Source organism: Apus apus, chromosome 1, assembly GCF_020740795.1.
Source record: "Apus apus isolate bApuApu2 chromosome 1, bApuApu2.pri.cur, whole genome shotgun sequence".
Lineage (NCBI taxonomy): Eukaryota > Metazoa > Chordata > Aves > Apodiformes > Apodidae > Apus > Apus apus.
The window spans coordinates 100,461,413-100,487,652 of NC_067282.1; the positions used below are offsets into that span (position 1 = coordinate 100,461,413).

At 36.3% G+C, this 26,240-nt stretch overlaps 1 protein-coding gene across 1 annotated transcript in view; it reads left to right on the forward strand.

The window, feature by feature from the left end:
- The window catches only part of TRAPPC10 (trafficking protein particle complex subunit 10), a 42,895-nt gene that overhangs the window by 6,904 nt on the left and 9,751 nt on the right, over positions 1–26,240 (forward strand). Inside the window, exons 2-15 of the mRNA XM_051617284.1 lie at positions 1,767–1,848; positions 2,557–2,692; positions 3,781–3,977; positions 5,666–5,861; positions 7,007–7,118; positions 8,146–8,393; positions 10,528–10,674; positions 12,540–12,654; positions 13,740–13,816; positions 16,444–16,535; positions 17,032–17,172; positions 18,815–18,927; positions 20,231–20,745; positions 25,214–25,355. Of these exons, the coding sequence (XP_051473244.1) occupies positions 1,767–1,848; positions 2,557–2,692; positions 3,781–3,977; positions 5,666–5,861; positions 7,007–7,118; positions 8,146–8,393; positions 10,528–10,674; positions 12,540–12,654; positions 13,740–13,816; positions 16,444–16,535; positions 17,032–17,172; positions 18,815–18,927; positions 20,231–20,745; positions 25,214–25,355 (2,313 nt within the window). The remainder of the gene's footprint in view (positions 1–1,766; positions 1,849–2,556; positions 2,693–3,780; positions 3,978–5,665; positions 5,862–7,006; positions 7,119–8,145; positions 8,394–10,527; positions 10,675–12,539; positions 12,655–13,739; positions 13,817–16,443; positions 16,536–17,031; positions 17,173–18,814; positions 18,928–20,230; positions 20,746–25,213; positions 25,356–26,240) is intronic.

Sequence of the window (26,240 nt, forward strand, 5' to 3'; positions counted from 1 at the left end):
CTGCGTAATAGCTATTGTGGTCAGACACCAGCTGAGCTGCTTTTCTTGTTCTGGCCTTTAATGAGACTTCCAGAATTTATTTTTTTTTTTTTTAGTTGTGCAGTGATGGAATTCTGCTAGTGGCAAGTAAACAAAATAGTGTATATGAAAAACTGGGAAAAGGTGAGTGAACTAGAAAAGGTTTTCCAAGGTAAACTAAAGCATGCGAAGTGACTGTGAAGGTAATTTGTGGCTTTGTACCAGGAGATGAGGTTGCATGGTGGGAGGGAGAAGAAATTCTGTCAGGTACTTCTCCAGTTTTAGCTCCCTGTTCCACAGGAGGGTAAGAAGATCTTTCAGTTCAGGTTGGGCCATACAATGGCAGATGATTGTAAAATGGAAATAGGTGGAAAATTACCAGAAAATACCAGAATTGCCTGTATGCCTGTTAAAATTTTAATTGGAAAATGTAGCTCATCAGGGGCAAGAGTAGAGTCCTCATAGGAAGAAATAAAGGATTTTTTAGAGTTAAATTGCAGTCTCAGGTAAAGGAGAATGCAGCCAGCCGAAGATGAGACAGCCAGTAAGGAGGAAGGACAGAAAAGGGAGCAGTTGCTTTGACAACCCAGGGCAACATGCGGAGGACAGATTTAATAAGCAATACCATTAAACTAGTGTGGACCAACTCTTTCTCCCAGATTTCAAGAGTTAACATGATGTAACAGATTTTGGTACTGTGATCCAATGTAGTGGCAAATACATTTTTTGACCTTACTCTCTTCTCATTTGGGTATACCTATATACCCGTTGTCAGATGTCATGTCATCTGTTTCAGTATCGTGGAAGACTATTTGGGCATTATGTATTGGCTGGTATGGTTCACTGGTCAGTTTGGATTTAAATGTGTCTGACAAAGTTCCTTGTTCCAGACTTACCATCTCTTTGCTCAAAGATGCTGATAACCATGAGAAATTAAGAGCTTGCTTTAATCCTGTATTTTCCTTGTCATATCCTCCCTGTACCCAAAGAAAAAAAACCAGAATTTAAGAATTAATATTCATAGTCTACTGATCATTAATTTTTTTGTGGACCCTACATTTTATTCATTTTGTATATAAGTAGGTACTTCAGTGGTGTTGCATTTAATGCAGTGATTGAAAGCCCAAGTGATTATAGCCCGACCACAGATCTGTGTGTCAGTGTAGGGCCAGTTCCAGGGGACCTGCACCATGTTACCAGACCTGATGTTTCTGAAGGCAACAAGAACAGTGTGGTGGGCAGGGACCTGCTTTGTATTAACAGCAACCCAGAATAATGGGGAGAGAGGGATCAAACCTGGGAAAGCACAGAACTTGTGCTAATGCTAATTTTCTTATGGTCGATCAGCTGTGGAAGGGATGTGAACCGCTGTCTAACTAGTCTTCTGGTTTGTGAAGGCTAAATTCTTGAGGTTTTTTTAAATGCACTTTGTTTAACAGTGACTCCAGTTAAGGAGTTGCTCATCTAGTTTTTAGAGTTGGACCAGCTATATGAATTATACTCTCTTTGGTGTATGGATTATGTAGCTATGTAGAAAATCATAATAGGAATTTGTGCCTTGTTAAAGTGTTGTATTAGGTCACGAGAGTGTGAAATTAAAAAATTTTTAAAAGTCTGATTCAGTCCAGTTTCTGTGTAGCAGAAAAATTTACATCTTTTTATTGAAAAAACAAACTGTTAATAGTATAGGCTATTAATCTCTTTTCTGTAATTTGCATATGATAATAGATTAATGTCTTCTACTTTAGGTGCTGGAGATCAGAATTTATTTACTTCCTTATATCCTACACTTTCTCAGCAGCTTCCTAGAGAACCAATGGAATGGAGGAGGTAAATTTACACTTTATTTTGTGATACTGTGTCAGTGTATGTTTTTAGACTTGGGAAAATGTGTATTTGTTGTGCTCTGAGAAGCTATTGCCATGAATTGAATTGAATATAGCAACTGACTTGAGGAAAGGAGAACTTAGATACTCAAGGTAAATGTTGTCTACTTCAGGATGATAACTTCCACACTTCAGCTATGTTGAACTTCACCTGAGGAAAAATGATAGTAATGCTGTGTTATGCCTTTTGGGTTTGTGAGTTTGTTTTGGTGTGTGCTTTGATGTGCTTTGGCAGCCATGTTCTGAAAGTGACGTGCTTTCTTCTTAATGAGAGTATAGGTAGAACTGATGTGCAGTTAGATGTACTTTCCTGCAAAAAGTTTGGTGTGTCACGCTGTTTTCTGATTGGAAAAAAAGATATTTTTGGAATTTCTTATTTGGAATATTTTGCTTTTGGAGGTCCTAGAGATGCAGAAAATCTGTTAATGAAAGCTGAAAAGCTTCTAACTTCTGTTCTTGCAAAAAACTAGCATCTGTCTCATTTCAAGTGGTACCAAATTTAAGTTAACTTTATACAAACTGCAGTAAGTGTAGTTGGTGAATTTCCAATACCAGAGTATTTCAGTTTATTCCTCTTCCTCAAAATACAAGTTCATTTTTGTATTCTGCCATGTATGTCTCATCCACTAATTTACATTTTTAAACCTTGCAGGTCTTACGGCCGTGCTCCAAAGATGATTCATCTAGAATCCAACTTTGTTCAGTTTAAAGAGGAGCTACTACCCAAAGAGGGGAATAAGGCCCTTTTGACTTTTCCCTTTCTTCATATTTATTGGACAGAATGTTGTGTAAGTATTAGGAAAATATGAAAAGCAGAGTACTCAGATTTAAAAATGAAATGTTTTCACTTTCTGCTTGTTCTCCCCAGTATTTTTAATTTGCTTTCCATGCTGTTTGAACAATTACATCTGCTTTGCACAAGCATGCATATCTAATATATTGGAAATTAAACTTAGTCAGCTTAAGTACATTTTACCATAAACAGTATTTCTTTGTAATGTTTTTTGACAATAAGAGGACCTATTTTGAATACCTATTTTCAGTACTTTGTCACAAAAAAAATCTAAGATCTAACGGTGCTACTGCAATGGCACAGTAGACTTGTTTATAATACAGAAATGTGGCCACATTATTTCAGTTGTGATCTGTCTATTAATAAGGTTAAATCTTAGGATTTTTTTTTTTTTTTTAGTTCATCTTCAGTATGTGCCAGGTATTAGTACATGTCAGCAATCTAAACTGGGCAAGATTTGGAATGTCTTAATCCTGTTTATCTACAGTTCAGTGTTTTTTGGTTGGCCTCTGTTATGAATTAATTATCCAGTTGAAGGAGAAAGGTGACATGTGTTCTGTGACCAATCCAGAAGTGCCTAGAACAGCCTTAAGAGTTGTCTGAATTGTTCTGTTTAAAACTAACTCAGAAGCCAAAAAAGTACCAAACAGACTTCTGTGTTTTTTGATTTTTATGAAAAAGCTTTTAAATAGTTTATGATTTGAACAGTGTTAGAAGGCACAAATGTCACACTTCTGTTACTGTGGAAGAATAAAACAGTTCAGGTTTGTAATTTCAATCATGTTTTTGTTGTAAAGTTCAAGAATGTGTAAATACGAGTTTAAATTGTTTAAAAATCTTAATTTCAGTAATATGAAGATAATATAACAAATGCTAAGATACAGTTATGTTAACCAAATACTAGAAATAATTTAAATTAAAAGACCAAAACCTTACTATACGTCATTTGATTTATTTCAGTAAATGAACTTATTGTCACTAAGTAACAGTAGTAACTTCCTGTTTGTTTCCTGTTGTAACAAAGTTTGCCTTTTGAAATTGTTCAGAATGTTTAATCTGATGATTCATCACTTCTTATCCCAGGACACGGAAGTGTACAAAACTGCAGTCAAGGATGACATCACCAAGTGGCAGAATGTTCTCAAAGCTCACAACTCTGTGGACTGGCTCATTGTGGTAGTTGAGAGTGATGCCAAGAAAAAGAACAAAACAAATATCCTTCCCCGAACCTCTATAGTAGATAAAATAAGAAATGACTTCTGTAACAAACAAAGTGACAGGTAAGCATTCTTTTACTTGCAGAGATTTTAACCTTTGTCTGGTGTGCTGAAATAAAAACTCAATTCCCTGTGTAACAGATTCCTTGCTCATTTCATTGATATCCAGCATTCAAACTGATGGCACCCTAAGACCTATGCCTTGAAGAAGGCTTACGCAAACAATAGAGGGAAAACTTTATTTTCAGTTCTTCCTGGGTTTGTGGTGGCTTTGAATTGTGTTTCAAAAAGCGTTCAAGTATCTCCTCCTGGCTAAGATAATTTTAAGGACAGTGTAATAATCAGTTTTTAGAACTTCAGGGGTTTTTGTTTGCTCAGGTGCTTGAAAAAACATTACCAGAATTACAGGTAGAGGGAGTGAGGTGAGAGGGGCCTATAAAACCAGTAGGACTTATTTTGTACCATTGTTCTTTCTGCCTTTTCTCAATCACCTTTCCACTATGAGATAGTGGACTTAAAGCCAGTTTCTTTGAATATTTTTATTCTAAGGAAAATAATAATAATGAATATATGGAACCATTTCTAGTTTCATTAAAAAAACCCAAACAAAACACAAATCTTAATTTGAAACCAACTTTAGTAACTGTCTTCCTTACTCTGAAACATTGCACTGAATCTTTTATATATTACATTTTGTTCTTTTAACCTTAAGAATTAACTTTAAATGGAAGATTTTCCCCCCAAGAATGAGTGACAGGATAAACATTAGAAGTTGAAAAGAGTAGATGGAAGCACTCATTGTACCTTGGTGTGAGTTGACAGTGACTGGAGAGTCAGCATGTTATAACGCTCTAAACATTGACAGCGCTTTCTTCATACCTAGACAGTGTTTGGTTTAGTACAGGTTTATTTGAGCAAATAGTTTGAACAATTCTGATTGGTTGCTTTTGGTTTCTCACTGATGGTTTGGCTTGGTTTAATCATTTTGCCAAAGAATGATGACTTTTCTAACAAAAAATGGTGTTTTACTTAGAAATGAGATTTTCCTGTCTTTAGAGATATGTCTTTAGAGTTTAGTGAATGTAACTAAATCGCAGTAGAAAAACCGAGAAGGAAGATACTCTAAAAGGGCTAATTTATTTGTGAATTAGTGGGATTTGTTTGTTTATTTTCCAAGAAAAGTAGGTGAAGTTTTAGCACATAAAATGTGCTGAAATAAATTGAGATACTGTAAGATTATAGAGGATTATTTTAAGTGACTTAGGAAAGGCTGACTATATGTGAGCTAATGAATCTTGATTTGTATCTTGCATAATCCTTGCCAGGAGTAACTAGACTACTGTTCTTGCTGATCATATTGCAAAGTAGACTTTTTTTTCTTGCATAGCTACAGCATTACTTATATTTAACTGAATGGAATAATGTATCCACTATTTGCTTCAAAAAAATAAAGCTTTATAGCACTAATTTTGTGGAAAGCACTTAACCCTTCTCCATGAACTCTGTCACAGACTTAAACATACATGGATAAGTTTTTAAAAAGCTACCAAAAACCAGCTAAACAAAAAAAGCCTGAAACCCTGACATACACCCTCAAGCAAACAGTATTTTTTCCCTTTGATCAGTGTTGAATGAAAATCTAAATTTTGTTCACTCTGAATCTGTTGGACATGCACAGTATTCAGCTGTGCATTTTTATGTGAATTTTATGCTTGCTTCCTCAAAAATAATTTTCATCAATCTCTTTACAGATGCGTGGTACTTTCTGACCCTTTGAAGGACTCTTCCCGTTCTCAGGAATCTTGGAATGCCTTCCTGACCAAACTCAGGACATTGCTTCTCATGTCTTTTACCAAAAACTTAGGCAAGTTTGAAGATGACATGAGAACTTTGAGAGAGAAAAGGACTGAGCCAGGGTGGAGTTTCTGCGAGTATTTCATGGTACAGGTATGAATCTCTGTTTATTGAAGAAAGTACTTGAGTCCTAATTTTAATAATAGCTTTTTGTTGTTGTAGTTGGCTTTCTGGTACTTTTGATGTTCTGCTTTTTCTTTGAGGGTTGGGGCAGGAAATATGAAAACTGGTATAAAAGTAGTATTCGGTCTTGTTTGTAGCAGCTGTGTGTTACATTGTAATACAGTGCTATTACAGAAACAGAATCTTTTTAGGCTTGTCAGAGTTTTGTGAACCTCAACTGAAGCAAATCTAAAAATGTTTTAGCAGTTGCTCTTGAATTTTGGTTCTATGTCATATTACTGTGCCTGTGCAAAGACACTCAAACTTGTAATTGATATTTATATGAATGTTGGTATACTTGCTTCGTTTAGATTATTATCAGTATGTATGGAGATGATTTTTAGAAGAATGTCTATTTTGCAGTAATCCAGATAGAGAATGCCTTGAATTATTTTTTTTTTAATATTTCTAAATACATCTTTGTTTTAGCTGGTGCAGAAACTCTTGTTCAATAAAATTAGAGGTCTTGATTCCTTTAGAATTTTATGGTCCCTGTGAAGTGCCATTCTCCAGACCAGTTCCACCTCATCTTCATGTCTCATTTGACTTCATATGCTACCTCTTGCATATGATATATCTAATTCTCAGACTTTTTCTAGTTACTGCTTTGGCACTCTTTTCTGTGTACAACTGAACCTTTACTGAAACTGCGATTGGTGCCTTCACAGTGTAAAGAGAGAGGAAAAAATTATTACTACTATGGGAAATGAGTCTTCAGCATAAGTTTTTATTTTCTCTTTTTGAAACTTGAACTTTTAAGAGATGTATGAACAGTATCTTGTAGTGATTCAGGATCTGAATCCACAACAGAATTTATTGGCATAGCTGTGTGACTTAATCTTTTACTGTGAATCTTCTTCCCTGTGTTAGGAAGAAATAGTGCATCTGCTACAATGTCAGGTTTTCCTCTATGTGTGAGTACTAGAAGGGGAAGACTGTTCGAAAAAGTATTTCACAGAGCTCTCTATGTGGATGGGGGCAGGCTCAGACATGGTTAATACCAGTAACACTTGGTACATGACTAATACATTATTATTATCAGTAACATGCTCCTTGCATTGCTTCTGTGTCAAAAGGAAGAACTGGCCTTTGTCTTTGAGATGCTGCAGCAATTTGAGGATGCACTGGTGCAGTATGATGAACTGGATGCCTTGTTTTCTCAGTATGTTGTCAACTTCGGGGCTGGTGGTAAGTGTCTTTAAGATGTTAGAGGTTAAGTGTGTAAATTTCTTGACTATGTTTTGACTAAACCCAGTACTTTTGGGACAAAATGTTTACATTGGAGAAAATTATGTTGTGTTGCAGTGAAGATGCACTAGGGAGTTTGTGCTCTTAAGTTATGCTGGATGCAAACTCAAGAGTACATTAGTTATATTCTATTAAAGTATTAGTTTTCATCTCTGAGGCTTAGTAGTAATTTTTAATGAAAACCTGCATTTTGCTCCTCCTCAACAATCATTACAAATGAAGCCCTGAAACCCTGTAATTACCTAAGTATTGATCTGGCTGGGATACAGTTTCTGTTTTCACAGCTCACTGCTAAGTTATTCAGTGCAGAGCTTCCTAGAAAAATGCATTCAATTGTGCCTCAAATTACACAAGACACTTGGTAATCACTAAAAACCTGAATAGAAATATGTGCTTAATCTGCACTACAGCAGATTTAAATTTCTCTTAAAGAGAAATTACTGGGCAAGAAGTATCAGATAACGGTAAACTGTTTTGATGAACTAAACCATATGTCATTATATATCAGCTTTAATCAGATATGTGTTATGAATCTGTTAAAAATGTAGTGCAGGAGCAATATATTTGTCCTGGTTGAACCTGATGCTATACCTGAGAGTGGAGGCACGTCTATCAATGATGGCTGATGAGTAAGAAGTTCTTCAGTAGATAAAGCTTGTTTGTTTTGAACTTCAGATAGGCTTAATTGCTGAAAAAACATTACAAACTGATTGATTGCCACTATGTTAATAAAAAATATGTAATTAAGACATAATGCCCATGGGATTTAAATGTTCGGAAATTCAGTTATCGACTTAGCTTTGGAAGTTCTGCTGGTTGTTCTATTTTTAAAGTTAAGACACTAAGTCATTTATCCAGATGATAAACTTTAGAAAGAATGAGCCAGTTCGCAACCTCTGGAGGGAGGAAGAAGAGGCTTTGATAGAAAGCAGTGCTTGATTCTTGGATATTAACTTTATTTACTTAGATGGTGCAAACTGGCTGACATTTTTTTGCCAGCCAGTGAGGAGCTGGAATGGTTTAATTCTCCGAAAACCAATAGACATGGAGAAGAGAGAGCTAATTCAGAATCAAGAAGCTACTCTACTGGACTTGCGTAGTTACCTATTTTCTCGCCAGTGCACGTTATTAATCTTCCTGCAGAGGCCATGGGAGGTTTCCCAGCGAGCGTTGGAGCTTCTTCACAACTGTGTGCAAGAACTCAAGCTATTAGAAGTGAGTCAGTGTAATATATTCTGTTATGTAAATTATTTTATCCAATGATGATCTAACAAGATTTTTGAAGGTTAGATGTTGGTGACCAGATTGCAGTAAGCATTGGCTGTGAATTATCAAAAATCATGCTGTAATAACAGATTGTAACAGTGCTACAGTTGAATGTTTAATCATGAGGTTGTCTTTGGAAAGAAATGTGGAGATGTCGCAGTCGAAAACAAAACCTGTATTTAGTTAGAATATTCTAGTCTTCACCTGAAAAGTTAACTTTTTAAGTTGGTAGATAACTTGTCTGCTTCTCTTCTGGATTTTTTACCAGTCTCTTGAACTGTAGTTCTCATTTAAATCTATAACAGTGTTGTATTGAAGAAAATAATGCAGAGTGGTTAATATGCTGACACGCAAGCTAGTAGCCTGTACCAAAAAGGAGTTTTGAACTAGAAACATTATTTATGGTAAGGCTTCTTACTGCCATGCACGTTGGAAACTGCTTGGATCACCTTTTGTGGTTCACACTTTGCAACTCCTTTTGGTGTTCAGTCATGCTCTTTTGTGTTACGCATTTGTCTCTGACTATCACATCCACTGGCAGAAGAAAGAGACAGAAACAAGTGATGGCGCTTAAAGCTCTTCTGTCATGTTGCATGCCTCCATGCTTTACACCTCCTGCTTCCATACTTCAGTTTCTGCTGGTGCGTTTTTTAATCCTCTAAAGAGGCTTTATCAGGGATGTTGTACACTGATCATCTTCCATGTATGACCATGCATGTCTGTGTATACATCTTTAGGAACAATGTAGTATACTTGAGAATGTCTAGATTTCTGCTGGTGACTCATCCATGTCCTTAGTCCCATGGATGTCTGGTTCTCCATTAGTTTTATCTGTGCTGTTATAAAAGGAGCTGCTAACTTTTGCCTGTGTAACATTGTGATAGTAAGTTCCATAAGTTCCATCTGTTCATCTGTATTTAACAACAGAAAATCTACTTCAGATGCATTGCCAGCACCTTCATGGATTCTAAAACTAATGTGGAATTCCCATATATAGTATGTTTTGTGTGTGTGTTTTGTGGTTGTTTTTTTCTTTCCAAACTAAATACATCCAGCATTCTAAATCTCTAAAGGTACTTCCTTCATTTCCCCTTTTGCTCCACCTCAAATCTGTCCCATGCTTCCAATGTTTGGGGCTCTTCTCTGCACCGTCTTTTATTTTGGTTGTTTCTGTCTTGATGTGGGTGATCCAAACTGAATGTAGGTGTTCAGGCTGTCAGACAGTAACACTTCTGCCTACCAAGTAGTTATCCTGGTAGTAATCCTTCTCAGTACATGCAAACCTCTTCATGTGGCTTGGCACCACTGAACGCATAGGGGAGATCTAAACTACTCTGTTCTTATGATCTATCTCTTCCTGAAAATTCTTTCAGAATGCAGCTCTTTATTTTTTGTTTTTAACTGTATTGCACTTGCATGTTGAACGTCTCTATCTCGAGTCAATTACCTAGTTTATTATGAGTTTCAATACTTTAATATTCTTTCTATTTTTGCATTGTTTATGAGCAAGTATTTGAGACACCACTACTGTGATTACATTCTAGATCTGTAGTTATGCTCATCTTTATATTGATTCTTGACTCTTCTGTCTTTCTCTCTCATGACCTGACTTATAATCCCTTCTTGGTCTCTCTTTTTTTTTTTCCTGTGTGTTTTTTTTTTAATTTGTTTTTATCTCAATTTTTTAATGATGTCTCCTTAGGAAAGTAATAGTGTATCTACAGAAATTTTTCCTAACTCTGTTTTCCTTAGCCTTAGTTTTGAAGTTTTGGGAATTTTTCTAAGTACTAGAACCTATTAGACTTCTTTTCCTTCTTTTTCATCTTGGCAAATGTATCAAATCTAGTAAATGTAATCACTGTTTAGTTGCTTAGCTGTCATTGTTTCATGAACTTATATATATATATATACATAAAAATTATTCAGGAGGTAGTGAAAGTTGTCCAGGATTTTGTGTATTCTTAGAGTAAACTTTTCTAAGAGAGATGCTCTGCTTTGTTCTATCGAGAAAAGCATTTTACTGAAGTATTTTCTTATCTGACTAAAATTTATTTCCCAGTTCATTTTATCTGTTCATCTTCAGGTCTCTGTTCCTCCTGGAGCTTTGGATTGTTGGGTATTTTTGAGTTGTTTGGAAGTCTTACAAAGGATAGAAGGCTGCTGTGATAGGGCTCAAATAGATGCAAATGTTTCTCACACAGTTGGCTTATGGAGCTATGCCACGGAGAAGGTGAGCAAATGATGGTTGCAGTTGTGGAATTACAAGTTTGAAGTAGACCATTTGTTTCTGTGGAACTAGATTTTGCACTTTTTATTGTTGAATTTAATATGGGGTTCTGTATAATGTCTTGAGTCTAGTCTAGATGAGACATCCAAATTAATAGCCACTTTTCCCACTGTCACATGAGGCCTGGAAATAATTAGGGAGTGTTCACCTCTTTGTCTGTCCCCTCCTCCCTCAGCACTAGTTTGACAATGACTGGCTAATTAAACAGCAGTACAAACTTATTCCATATTGACTGAGAGAAGGAGCATGAATTTCAGTTATAGCTGGAGAAGCTGCCTAGACTTGGATGCATTTACCGATATTTATAGAGATTACAGCAATCTGTTTACATAGTTCATTATTTCTTCAGTATGTTAATGTGGTAGTAATAGACCCCTAATTTCACTGAGGATGTTACACTTGGCAGCTTGTGACAGAGGCAAATAAGTAATAATTTGCAATTTCTCAGTTTCCACCTCTTACCATAAAGTAAAAGTTGTTAAGAGGCTTTTTCAGTTTGATTAAGCCCCTTCCCTAAATTACATTAATGCCTTTTCAAGTTCTACTTCATTTCTATGAAAGAGTTGGTGTCCAAGGTTGCTACTGCTTTCCAGTGTTGAAAAACAGTTAAGCCTACTGTGATCTTTGTGGATGTTTTTCAAGACCAGCTGAAGCTCATTCTCCTGTTTGCATAGCCTGTAGAATATTTTCGATTTACTGTGATCGTAATTTGTTCATATTTCAGTAGACTTGGGAATCCTCTAACTTACCATAGGAGATCCTTGTCCTGTTACAAAAGCATAGAATGAAATTTCACCTTGAAGAGTTACTGTTTAAAAAAATAGGGGGGAAGGGAGGGCAGAAATCAGAATAAAGGAAACAGAGTTGTTTGAAGTGGTGATGAGTGTGTCAGATTCTTCCTGTGCTGCTTAAGTGTTTTTACGGAAGGTGTGTACCTGATTTGGAATTGTTCCTCCCATTCATAGCTCTTATAACGTGAAGGGTGAAGGGGAAAATTGTAGGATAATGAATAGCAGGGAGATGGAACAGACTGAATGAGAGAAGTTTAGGAACTAGTGACAAATCAAGTGGAATTAAAAAAAAAAAAAGTTAATGGCCATCCCCATTTTATATGGTAGAGAGTAATGACAGACTGAGACCTGTTTTTCTTTTGTGGGCTTAGCTTGGTACTTGATTGAGTTAAACTAAGTGGATTAACCAGATGACCAACAGAACTGAACTTCTTTAAGACAGTATCCTCTGCCGACTTCTGGGTACCAAGCATACCATCTGCTGTCTGGAAGGGGTTTTATGGTAGTTGTGTGGCAGTTTTTAAGACTGTTAGCTATGCTTATAATATCTTTTTCAAGAAGGTTTTTACCTGAATACAGAGCTTTGGGTGAATTTGCAAGCTTGTCTGCATTTCTTGATTATATGGTTTAAAAAAATAGACACAATTACTAGAAATTACCTTTGGTGATAACTGCCAAGCATCTCAAGCTTTGTCCATATTTATATGAAAAAACAGAAGGATTTATTCTGATTAGGTGTTATGCATGTAGGGGAGTGTGTGTGTATGTCCATGTGTCCCAGTGCTATTAGTAACTTATATGTAATTTTATTTCATAATAAAATTAATTTCTGCCATGAGAAGGTTCTCTACTTTCTTCCCATAAAGTAATTTTAATACAGATCTCACAAGCAGTATAGTATGACAGGAGTGGAAATGTGTTGTAGAAATGATGTAATAGAATAGAATAAAATTTCATTTTATAGTTCTACATTTATTTCATAGCCTATTGAAAACAAGCATCTGGTTTCTTTTATAGTTGAAATCTCTGGGTTATCTGTGTGGACTTGTGTCAGAGAAGGGACCCAATTCAGAAGACCTTAACAGAACTGTCGATCTGTTAGCAGGGTTAGGAGCAGAGCGCCCTGAAACAGGTATTGCCAGGAATATTCTTTCTAATATCTGACATTGTCTTAAATACATAGCATAGAAGTACATCAGCAATAATAATTTCCAAATGTCCCTACATATATATAAACATTTAATAGTAATATACTATCTCTTATGAGTTCTTTTAATGTGTCTAGCACTTGAAATTATCAATCAATCTCCTTACTGTAAGTTTTTCCATTAATGCTCCATTTATCAGCATTTAGGTAAATAGTCTTGAACAGTATTGGTTCTGAATAAAATTCTTAATGCATTCTGACAAGTATTAAAAATAATATTAGTTTAAAAAGAAATGGAACATCTTTGATTTGTTGCAAATAGATAACCTGCAAAGGTATGCTATTTGAGTTGAAGAGAAATTATTTCAGTGGCTGAAGATCAAATTTATTTATTCCTTGAAGGGAAGAAGCTTAGAAGAATTAGTATCTTTGAAGCATTAGCTGAAAGGCTGATGCTTTGTTTACTCTCACAGGTATGGTGATGTATGATTATTAATTCAGTCCTATGGTGCCTATTTTATTTATTTAAAATGGGTGTGTTTTTCGTCTAGAAATACTGACACATACTTGGTCTGGCAGAGACTTAAACTGAGCAAGCTACTTCAGAAAAAAAACTTAGTTTTGCAAACCATTTTCTTTAGAAGTACATTGTTTAAGGTAGTAAAATGTCTTTAAATTACTGTACAGTCATGCTGTTTTATAAATCCAGCAGTAGGAAGTTGTGAGAATATTACTCTTGGCACAATATAAGTACAGTTGTGTGTGTTTCTAGGTTGGGTAAATGATGTGAAATACTGTGTGGAGAAGTTAGTACAGTTACTGCTTGCCTTTACCCTGCTACCCTGAACATTGCTTCCATGTGCATGCACACAGAGTTGTGAAACAGCCTTGATCATATTTTAGAGCCTGGTAAAGAAACTCGTGATTGTCTCAAACCGTGTAGTGATGTCTTCCACGTAAAATGAGTTCTAAGTTTTTTCTTCATTTGCTACTGAAGGAAGAAGGGTGTGTGTGTTATTAAAATAGGAATGTATCTGTAATAACACCTCCTGGTCTGCTTTTTTCTAAAGCAAATGCATCACAGAGTCCTTACAAGAAACTTAAAGAGGCCTTATCGTCTGTAGAAGCTTTTGAAAAACACTACCTAGTAAGTATGAGCTTTGGCTGTTTATATTCGTTTTGCGTATTTACATTATAAACTGAATAGGGCCAAAATTTTCAAACCTGAGAAAATAACATTGAGAATGTAAATCTGTGTCTCTGTGTTTTGGTTTCAAAGATTATTGCTTACACACTGAACATGACAAGGCTGGTTTTTGCAACTGGAACCCTGTACAGGCCCCAAGTTTCAAGTATTTGGATTAATTTTAATATTTACAGTTAAGAGTTGGAGGCTTGTCCCAGTTTGAGCCAGGATGAAGCCAATTTTCTTCAAATATGAATACACAGTTATTAAAAAAGCCAATGTCATGACTATCATATTCTGCTATCCTGAATTCAGAATTAGTTGAATCTTCCCCAGAAGAATATTGATGTGTGACTTCAGTGTCCTTTTAAATGGTTTACACTTGTGTCTTGCAATGGGTGTTACATGGTTTAAGTTACACTATTGAATTTTTTTGTGTAAACTATGGGACATCTGTGGATAATAGGGTTGGAGCTGGCATAGATTCAAACATTAGAATTCTCATTGTGCTTTAATATGCATGTTTATTTTCTGAGAGCTGTCATATTGAGGAGCCATTTTAAAGATCTTACGAGTTTTTTAGAAGAGATTGTTTAAAAACCCCAAAAAACTCTCACAAGAGTGTGTTTAGTTTCTTGGGGGTTGGGTTTCCCCCCCCGCCTTAATAATTTTCCCCTGAAATTTCTTGTATTTGCAGTACTGCCGTTTTTTTGGGACAAGTTGGAGCACAACTGAGCATTTTTTAAAAAAACTGACAACTAGGCAGTACTTATTTTTACAAAGTTTTATTGAAAGAAAAAGTCTTAAAAGATTTTGTCTGAAGATGCCAGATTTCATTTTTATACTTAATTTCTTTATTAGACTGATTGGATAGCTGGTCCAAAACTAAAATCTTCGGAATTGCTAGCTGCTCTTGCATATTCAGTTCCAACTTGCACCTGAAGATTTCTGCTAAATTCAGCAGTATCTTCCTGAATTTCAGACACTGAGATGTGGAGGGTTTGCCAACAAAAGAATCGCTGTTCATGTTTGTATTTCTGACCGCGCTTTATGCATCAAGAAATTAAAAAAGCAGATACACTATACAAGATTGTTTTCTACATAGTTGTCAGATAAATATATCATTTATGTATACCTATTTTTTACCCATGTATTCAGTGGAGAACAACAGAGAATTATTTAAAATTTTCAGTCACAGCTAAGATAATTTATTTGCTTTTAAAATTTTAATGAGTCTGGAAATTAAAATGCAACTTTTCAGACATGTTGAAAGCAAGAAGTGATGAGCTTTTATTCCAGAAAAGGCTTTGTTCTCATTCAATGGCTAATGTCACAGAACAACTTCAGACTCTCTTGTAAGACTGTGAAAATCTACAAGCATGTTGGCTTGTAACTTGATTTGGGGGGAACATAGCTTTTATTGCAGGATATTGTTGTGAGTTCTTAAATAGAGATTTTTCTAGGCTTTCCATAAGAAGCATCAAAAATGGGCTTTGAGAGCTCATTTTAAGTAATTTTCTTGCCCTGTAGGAACAGATGACTTCTGACAGATACTCTGCAAAATATTTAGGCAGTTGGAAGCTCATAAGCAGTTTGTTTTGAAGGATAAAGTAGTTCTTAATACATTAGTTGAAGGACTCTTACCTTCTGTGGAAGGATGCTGACAGTCAGAATAGGCTATGAACTTGTAAATAGGATGTGAGGTGTTTTAATGTATCTGACCAGAGATTATGATATACTTGAGAAAACAGTTTGGTGGTGTACAGTGTGTGTTGGAACAGCTACTTTTGTGAGGGAGATTTGTTGCTGTTACTGCAAGCTTAGGGCAAGATGAGGAAGGTGACATGCAGACAGCATGCCTGCATTGGAAATTAAGCTTAAAGCTGACTGAGAAACTTCAGTTTGGGATTGCATAGCTTCAAGCAAAATTCCTTTAAGCCAGTCTTGCAAAAATACTTATTTCAATTGTAAATTAGCATCTTGCATTTAATTGTATGTTTACATACTGCAAACTTTCATATACTTACTGATATTATCTGCAGCTTTAGTGAAAGAGTCATGTGCCACATTCTGTATACAGTTGATTTGATTTTCAAGTCTTAGTTATGAGTCTCTGGGGCAAGCTCTAATATTGTTCTAAATATGCTATGCTGTGGTATATCCTGAAATGATACACTACACAGTCCTGCACTGATAGTCTAAAGGGATATATTCACTGAGAAATAGGTGCTTTCAAAATAAGACAAGGGGATTGCAGTGTAAAGAAGCTCTTGAAACTGCATCTTATCTATTATTTTGGTGATTTTTGAGTTGCCTTATTTTTAATAGTTGCTAATTTTTAACAGGCTTTTTTTTATCTGCTATTTGTAATGCACATATGGGATAATGACCAACTGTAGAAAAAGTGAAGATGACGTTCTGCAAACTGCTCTACACTGTGTGCTGGGGAGAAGGGGAAATCAAGAAGTGACTTTTTCTGCTCATTTTGTTGTAGTAACTCAGTTACTGACTATGAGTTTGTGTGAAATATCATATAGCTACTAAAATATAAATTCTAAGCTTATAACAGTTTCTTTTCTTTTGAACAGGATTTGTCCCATGCCACCATTGAAATGTACACAAATATTGGAAGAATTCGCTCAGCTAAACTTGTGGGAAAGGACTTGGCAGAGTTTTATATGTAAATGAAAGTTTAAAATGTATTTAATGTATTAGTTTTGAAAAGTTTGAGTATAAACCTTGAGGAAAATATGCTGTATTTAAAAAGGAATTTTAAAAACAATTAAAAAAAAAAGTAAACATACTCTAAGTTTCAGGTGGTATTTCAGAGGAACAAAAAGAGAAAGAAGACCAGCAATCATTTTATATCAAACCTAGATAGCTTTTGTCACATTTGTGGGCTGTATCTTTGCCTCACTTGCTCTGATTTGGGGATAGATCTGTGCTTGAAGTCTTTTGTTGACAATTGCAGTTCTGCTTGTTTAAGTGAATTGCATAAAGATAGGCCAATCTGTTGATCTGTTACCATCAAAACAAACAGCATAATGGTTCACTGAATCTTATTCTGCATTCATATGCAGTGTTTCTCTCCCATCCTCGCTATTTAAAAATGTGTAGAGTTTTCATGGCTGCGAAGGTGTTTATATAACTCTGTACTTGTTTCTTTATTTTTAAAGGAGGAAGAAAGGTCCACAGAAGGCAGAAGTCTATCTTCAAGGAGCACTGAAAACTTACCTTGCCGAAGGTTGGGCGTTGCTTGTCACGCATACGAGAAAACAGTTAGCTGAGTGTCAGAAACACCTTGGCCAAATAGAAAAGTATCCTCTAAAAGGCAAAGCTAGATGAATCAAGACAAGATAAAATGATACTTTAACAGTAGGCACTGCCAAACATCAGACAACTGAGTTATTTCTTGTTTCCATTATTGCTGCTCATTTGGGGAGGGCGTTTTTTTTAATATATTTTTTAACATCTGGTTCACTTAAAACTTTTTGCATGTTTGCTGCTCCGTTTTTTAAATATGTCCATCCTCTAGAGAGTAGTGCAACACGCATAATATGAAGTTTGTAATTACTTCAGCAGATACCATTGAGGTTTTTTATGATTCTGTTTGAACTTCATAATTATGGAAGTTTTTTTGTGGTAGTGTTTTTTTCATTTGGTAAATAGGGCATCATGGTGTCTTTCTATATTAAGGAGCTTAATTTCTGGGCTTTTCGGCAAGGACTCTTCTGGTATTTGTAATGGTGTCTTTTTCCAAAAGCTAAAAGAGAGGTTTGGAAGCTGAAAATCTCATGACTTTGGTGTGTGGCATTTTAATATTTTTTGCTATTATTTATTTTTTACTACTGGCTTTGATCTCTGCTTCAGAAGCGGAGTGGGAGCTGTTTGCTTTCAAGTTGTGTAAAAGCTCAGTCTTCAATGTGTGAATGAAATTTTTAAGTGTCACATAAATGCTAAGTAATACTTCGAGAGAATGATTTGGCCCTAATGTTTGACAGGATTCAGATTTTCACTTTGGCAAATTTTTATTATTTTTTTATGTTTTGGAGGAAGGGTACTGCTTTTATTGGTGCTATAGTTATAAGTTCCTCTAGGTGTTCCAAACTGGGGTGGTCAGCTGAACAGAGTGCTTTCTGCACCACAGTTCATGTGGAAATTGCAAGGAAAAAGACACCTTTTTTTGAATTATCTTTCTAGCTTTTAAAAAAGTTGTCGGGTTTTGTTTTCTTTGCCTAAGGAGCTGTATCTTTGTCTTTATGTGACAGTATTACGAATCTTACTGTAGCTTAAAATCACTTGAGCTAATTTCAGATTTGTAGTGTATTTTGGGTTTTGTTCTTTGTTTCTGTTTTTTTTTTTAGGACTAAACTTAGACATTGTAAATGTCTGCCTCCTTCAAAAATACTTACATCGCATTTAAACTCTTAATTTTTTTTTCAGTGCAAATGCCCTTAAAGAATCTGAGCCCATCATATTGCAGTCTTAACTAAATACTTAAATGAGCATTTGTATCGCCAGCACTCAGAAGTATAAAGAATACCTTATGACTTTGTTGTGGTAAATGATGTTGCAACAACTGGCAATTTATTCACAGCCAAATAAATTGGGATACAATCAAATAATCAATTAGTTCTAAACGTTGGACAGCATAATGCAACACACTGGGTCTTTAACTTGCATGCTGCATCTATTGTTGAATAATGAATTTTCTGTCTTTTTAGATGGGGGAAGATGGCACAGGTTAAGAATGGATTATAGGTCTTCAAAAAACAGGTTGTGCAAAATTCTCAGATGATGATAAATCTTCCATTGTTTCTTTTCTAATGGAAGAGTGTGGTGGTGTTGAAAGCAGGTCTTGTATTAAAAGATTAGAAAAGCAGTACCTCAACTGTCTTATTTTTAGTCAAATTTCTGAATGTTGTAGGTTTCTACCTCATGTTTCCTTAACTCTGTTAGTTACCTTCAAACAAGCAGCCTTTTAGCTGGCGATAGTCTCTTAACAGAAGATGAACGCAAAAGCTTTTGCCAAGAAATACTGGATTTTGCCAATCAGCAAGCAGAGAACCAAGGTAAATCTGCTTCTTAAACACTTAAAACTTAAGATATCCTAATCTGATCTTTCCTTAAAAGTAGATTGGAAGGCTTTTTCTGATTGGTTTCATTACCTTGTGTATAACTTCTGAACCAACGTGGTGCTTTTCTTGTCATCTCCAGAACATGTATAAAGCTTCTGTAATAATTAAGAAGAGTCAAAGGTAAAAAAGTAATTCAAATATTCAGGATGAAAATGTTCAAGTCTTTGTTTTCCTTCACTTTGTCTGTTTCTCTGCTTTGACATCTCATAATATATCTTGAGTTGGTTTTTTTCGGATCCTGACATATCTTTTTCTCTGCATTGCTGGCATGCAGATGGCAGCTCTGTGATAATACTACTTTGGTTTTAATGTTAGATCTGTTCCCATCCACTTGCAGCTTATTATTTTGACCATCCTACCTCTTCTATTTATTCTTCCTCCTGCTTCAGTAATACCTTGTCCTCAGATATAGATCATCATTTAAATTCATAATTCAAATTTATGGCAAAAAAGATGACTGGGGAATTGGAGCATCTCTCTTATGAGGAAAGGCTGTGAAAGAGCTGTGACTCTTTAGCCTGTAGAAGAGAAAGCTGGGGGGAGATCTTGTTAATGCCTACAAGTATCTAAAGGGTGGGTGCAAGGAGGATGGAGTCAGACTCTTTTCAGTAGTTCCAAGTGACAAGACAAGGGGCAAAGAGCACAAGCTGGAATATAGGAAGTTCTATTTAGATAAGAGGAAAAGCATCTTTACAGTCAGGGTGACACAGCACTGGAACAGGCTGCCCAGGGAGATTGTGAAGTCTCCTTCTCTGGAGATCCCACCTGGATGCAGTCCTGAGTAATGTGCTCTAGGGGATCCTGCTTTAGTAGGGGTGTTGGAGTAAAGGTTCTCTAGAGGTCCCTTCCAACTCTGACAATTCTGTGATTCATACAGAATACTTCCTCTAGATCTGAAGACTATTTATGCAGAATTTTTTATGATGAATGGATGTACCATAATGCCTATAACTCTTCAGTTGTGAAATTTTAAGCTTTTGCTTAGACACTACCTGTTAGTTTAGTTGTGTTTAATAGCCTGAGTACTAAAACTGCAGTAGATTTAACTGTTAGAAAACAAATGTCAGCATCTCTAAGTCTTATTTCTATGTGAGATAAAACTAAAATATGGAAGTATTGATTTGTTGTGAAAAGTTCTTGATGTGATTAATTATATGGGCTAGATTTTTAAGATAAAATATTTACTGATCTCCAGCAGTACTGGAGAAGAATAAAATTCCTGTTTCTGCCTTTCCAGGTCAAAAGGTTATATTGCCTATGCACTCCTTTGCGCAGTTGAAGACTCTGCATTTTGACCCTCCAAATGCAGTCGTCCATGTGGGTGGAAAGTTGTCTATTGAGTTGACTTTGCTGAGCCAAATGCCCATCCCTGTCCAAGTGGATCAGATGGCCATCCATGTTCACTTCAGCATTGAAAAAAATAGCTACAGAAAAACAGCTGAGTGGCTCACTAAGCACAAAACTTCCAATGGTGTTATCAGCTTTCCAAGTGAAGTTGCAGGCTTTCCTTTGTCAAGAAACAACTTGCCAGCTCTGGAGCTATACGAAATGTATGAGCGGAGTCCCTCAGATAACTCTTTGAACACAGCAGGAATTATCTGCAAAAATGTGCACATGCTACTACGAAGGCAAGAGAGCAGCAGCTCGCTGGATGTGCCATCAGGGATGACTTTAGAAGATGGGGCTCATGTGTTGAAGTGCAACAACTTAATACTGGAACCAGGGGTCAATAAAATAACATTCAATACTCAGGTATGTTTTAATAGTTGAGTTAATGTAGCACTCATTAAAGAAGTACTAAAAGCACTCACTGAGGAAGAGCATAGTGCTGGCAAGTGGTACCTGTATTGCTTCGTTAAGGCTTGGGTAATGCCATTCCTCTTGTGGCTTTCTTTGTTGTTCTAGACCTGTGTTCTTCTCTTATTTGTTCTAGATCTTGAAAAAAGACTGTTGTGTTTCTGACAAAATGTGCAAGTATTTGCAATTATTTAATTGAGCCTTCCAATACTTATTTTAAACATTTGATTGTTGCTATCAAAAATTAAACTGATAAATTCATATACAGGATAGTGTGCTGCTCGTGAAGTCTGCCTTTGCTGTTGAGCATTTAAGAATTTTGATGGAAATGCATTTTCTAGCCCTTAGTAAATGATTGTGTGGTTAAATCTGGATGATTGTCTTCTTCACTGTGGAGGGTGGTAGAATGATTTTTCACTTGGTGGGTGTCATAAACCTACATGCAAGAATTTATGACAAAGTTAAGCTCAGCCGCAAATATTTGAAGTTAGAAGATGTCAGAATTAAAATTGCCCCCATTATTAATTTTAATCACATAAGGAATGAGAAGACAAGAGTATAAGTATTTTCTGCTGCAGGAAGACTAAAACTGCATTAGCAAACACATGTGCAAATAGTGTCGCCATTTAAATGTCATCCTCAGAAAATGTGTTGCAGTTCTGCTTCTGACATATCATGTTGTAAATGAAATTCCCTCAGTTCCTGACTTACACATGCACTGCTTTTTTTCCCTGCATTTTCCCCCCAGCAAGCTAAGTACTTCCAATAATTTATGAACTATTTAAGGACAGTAGTGCTTATCCCTTCTGTTCACATTGCATTATTACTAGATGCACAGCAAATGGAAATCAGAAATGGAAATTTGAATGAGAAAACGCTGAGAAATTCAGTGCAACACCTGAATGATTAACCAGAGATGGGGCAGCACAATGAATAAAGTAACAGGTGTTTCATAGCTGATTAATTTCATTTTCTGAGCCTTATTCATCCTATGGATGTTATGAAGAGAGAAAGTGTTTTACAGTGACATACGGTATATATGGCTGCTAGCTTTGCCATGTTATAATTGATTTAAATTAGCTTTGGTCCCTTTTTGGTCCCTTTTTAAAGCTAGTTTTGAAATAAGAATCTACATATCTGCTTTTGATGACTAAAAATTTATAGCGAGACAGAGTTGGCCAGGAGGTTTCTTTAGCATTTTTAGCATATTTTAGGTGCTCTACACCTGAGATTTTAACTTTCTTCGTTTTGTTTTTTCTCTTTAATTGTTATTTTCTGTCATGTCATTGGACTTGCTATAGAGTGAAGCTTCTATAGGCTCACTTACTCTGTCTTTCCATTCCTTCAGTGCTTGGTCAGAAAGCACCAGAGAGCCTTTGACACCGTTTCCCACAGCATTCTCCTGGAGAAACTTGCTGCTTGTGGCTTAGACCAGTGTACTCTTTGCTGGGTTAAAAACTGGCTGTTGGCCAGGCCCAAAGAGTTGTGGTGAACAGAGTTAAATCTACCTGGTGGTTGGTCATGAGTGGTGTTCCACAGGGCTCAGTGTTGGGGCCAGTTCTCCTTAATATCTGGATGAGGCAATCAAGTGCACCCTCACTAAGGTAGCAGATGACACCAAGTTGGGTGGGAGCGTTGGTTGGCTTGAGGGTAGGAAGGCTTTGCAGACAGATTGGGACAGGCTGGATCAACGGGCCAAGGCCAGCTGTATGGGGTTCAACAAGGCCAAGTACTGGGTCCTGCACTTGGGCCACAACAACCCCATGCAACGCTGCAGGCCAGGGGAAGAGTTGCTGGAAAGCTGCCCAGCAGAAAAGGACCTGGGGGTGCTGGTTGACAGTGGGCTGGATATGAGCCAGCAGTGTGCCCAGGTGGACAAGAAGGCCAACAGCATCCTGGCTTGTATCAGAAATAGTGTGGCCAGCAGGAGCAGGCAAGTGATTGTGTCCCTGTGCCTTGCAGTGGTGAGGCTGCACCTCAAGTACTGTGTTCAGTTTTGGGCCCCTCACTACAAGAAGGACATTGAAGTGCTGGAGTGAGTCCAGAGGATGGCAGCAAAGCTGTTAAAGGGTCTGAAGCACAAATCTTATGAGGAGCATCTGAGGAACTGCAGCTGTTTAGTCTGGAAAAAGGAGGCCAATAGGACACCTTATCACTCTCTACAACTACCTGAAAGGTGGTTGTAGCAAGAGGGGGCTGGTCTCTTCTCCCAAGAAACAAGCAATAGGACAAGAGGAAATGGCCTCAAGTTGCACTAGGGTGGGTTTAGATTGCATATTAGAAGAAACTTTTTCACCAAAAGGGTTATCAAACACTGGAACAGACTGCCCAGGGAGGTGATTGAATCACCATCCCTGGAAGTCTTTAAAAGATGTGTAGATGTGGTGCTTAGGGACATGATTTAGCACTGGACTCAATAGAGTTAGGTTAATGGTTGGACTTGACTATCTTAAAGCTCTTTTCCAGCCACAACAATTCTATGATTCTGAGATGTGCTTGGTGCGTGTGCACATGCACATTGTGGAGCCTGTGTTGATAGCAGGTATCTCTAGGTTGGAAGTTAAGTTCAAGTCCCTGATGATAGAATGTAAAATCACAATAATGTCATTTGAACTACCTACCAACCTATTTTTGTTTTTTTTAAGTTTCTCATTCTTTCAAAGGATTGGGACAAGTTAATTGGAATTGGAGATGTCAGACATCTTGGTGCCTGCAAATGTAATTTTCTGTAAAATAAATTAACATTATGTAGTACTGGATTTTAGGTGAAGGAGCCTTACCATAAGAAAGCTGTTAGAGCCTGTTCTGAGCAGGCGTGGCTTAGTGGGGTCAGGAAGCAATCTAAAACCCTGGAAGAAGAGTAATGGATGAAAAGCAAGATACAGCTCTGCTTTGAATTTGCCTTGTTCTGCGTGCTTCTGGTCAACAGGATCAACAGCCTTATGCGTATAACTTTCCTATTTTTCCAACCTTTGTTTCTTTAAAGAACTTTGCATGGGAAAGCTGTTCAGTGTGAATCCTACGTACCTTTGTACAGTTGTTCAAAGCATAGCTGATCTGTCCTTAAGGGGGAAATTGGAATATGTTTTAATTTTGACAGCGTATTACTGGATAGCATGACGAAGGCTTCTTTAGGTTTGAGCTGCAATATTTACAAAATATTTACCAAAAAATCCATTATATATGTAGCAGTATATGCTGTGTCACTTCTACTGGATGATATAGTTGGCCAGAGGATAGAAACTTCTGACAATTTGTTTTCTAAATTTTCTTACAGTAATGCTTAGTTGCATTACTTAAGCAGAAGGAAGAATGACTGTGATTCTAAGATGCAGAGGGAATATGATTATTTCTGTAGATCTTAATTGGATGATTAGCATTATTTATGGTGACAGCAATCTCCTAGTCTATTTTTTCAAGCTTTAAAAGTGATCAGAAATCATTACCTAAATTCTTCAGGCTGATATTCACATCTCATGTGGAGGTTATAAGTACATATATATTATGAAAGACTTTACTCATGCTTTTCTGTTTGTAAAGTATTCAAGGGATAATATTTAGTGGCTTTAATATAAAAATGTGTAATACTGAATTTTGGTCAGAATTTGCTTTGTAAATAACACTGTGAGTGAGGTTTGAATTTTAAGTTGTTGCAGCTTGTCTTCCTAACTTCTGATTCTTTATATTTAATTATACCCAGCATCAATATTTATTTATTACACTTGATAAAATGACTCATGAAAAAATAAAACTTTCCCAATTCCCTAGCAATAGTTGCCAAGAGCGAATAGAATCAAGAATAAATACACCAGCAGATGTTACAGATTTGCTTTTTATAATGTTATCAAAAAACATCCAGAATACCATTATTTAGGGTAAAGGAAGAGTTTGAAATTAAGTACCTGTATATTAATTTTTTGTAAGCATGCACACAGGGAGGGAGTATGTGAAATACATTGCTTGAGCTGACAGCTATGCCTTGTGTAGATGTTGTAGGATTTTATAAATGTTAACCAAATAAGCATTTCACTGATTGCTAAATGTAATTTTGGTACTTAATAAATATCATTATATTTTAATATCTGTGGCACGAAGAGGGGAACCCAAGCAACAAACAAGACCAAAAGCACCCCAAAATAACAATTAGACAGCATAGTTAACTATAGTAGTTATTCTGATTATTGGTACTTGTTACTTATGATGTTTTTTCTTTAATCAGCCAGCACTCTAGATCTTCTATCTTAATGGGACAAAAGGTGCTCCTCTGGAAAATCTTTTAACTTGGAGACCAAGCCTTTCATTTTCATTTACAAATGCAAAATATCTGATAAAAGTGAGCTGAAAACATGCTGTACTTTAGGAGAGGGTTTGTTCTAGAAGTATTTTGTAAATTGAAAAATCCATTCAAATGTTTTCTTCAAAGGCCAAAGAACCTGGGACATACACGCTCAGGCAACTGTGCACTTCAGTGGGAAAAGTACAGTTTGTCCTTCTTCATATTTACCCAATTGTGCAGTATGATGTGTATTCTCAGGAGCCCCAGCTCAAAGTGGAACCCATGACTGGTAGGTACAGTTCCAATGGGGAAGTTGTGTTGATGATTTCTATGGTACTCTCATGGGACTAGATAAAGCATTCTCTAGCTTGAGTATTACTCAGAATATTTTTGCCTTACGCTTAATTTTGAGTCTAAAATAAACTCTCATTTTTCAAATTAGCCATCAAGTATGCACTGTCTATGGCTAGTTTTCAAAACTAATGGCTAGTTTTCAAAAACAAATGCCAGTGCTTAGCTCTGAAACATTTAGTGTCACTTTTGAACATGAATTTGAACACATAGTGTCACTTCAATATGATTTGAGCTGATTAGGAAAAGTGAATATTTAAATCTGTAATTGATGGAGCTCATTACTGGTTCGTTTTGTGATGCTACAGTCTCATATTAAAAAGAAATGCCTAAGAACTGGGATTCCCTACTAGAGGCAAGAATATAAACTTATTAAAATTTAATACTGAATACATCCATTGGTTTCATGGACAGCTGAGCATTACTTCTTGTAGAGTTCATTAAATTTTATAAATGGAAGTTAATACTGATTTTGTTTTCAGGCTGTTAACTGAGGCAGTTGAGGAGTGAATATGCATTTAGTGCTATCATTCCAGCTACAGGGCCTGCAAAGTGTGGTGAAGGGAGGAGAGGCATACTGGGCATTCATTAGATTGCCTGCCCCTATCGAATTGATGGTTGTGATCCAAATACTTGCGAGTCTGTGTGTGTGCTGGCATTTGTGTTGGTTATGTAAATACAGCACATGGGTATGACTGGCATCATAGGTGCAAAAACATAAAGCTGTCTAATGCTGGCAGAACTTAACAAAAAATCTTAGTCAATTCTTTGTGTTTATTGCATTTTACTGCATCCTGTGCTGCCAGAGCTACACAGCAAGTGA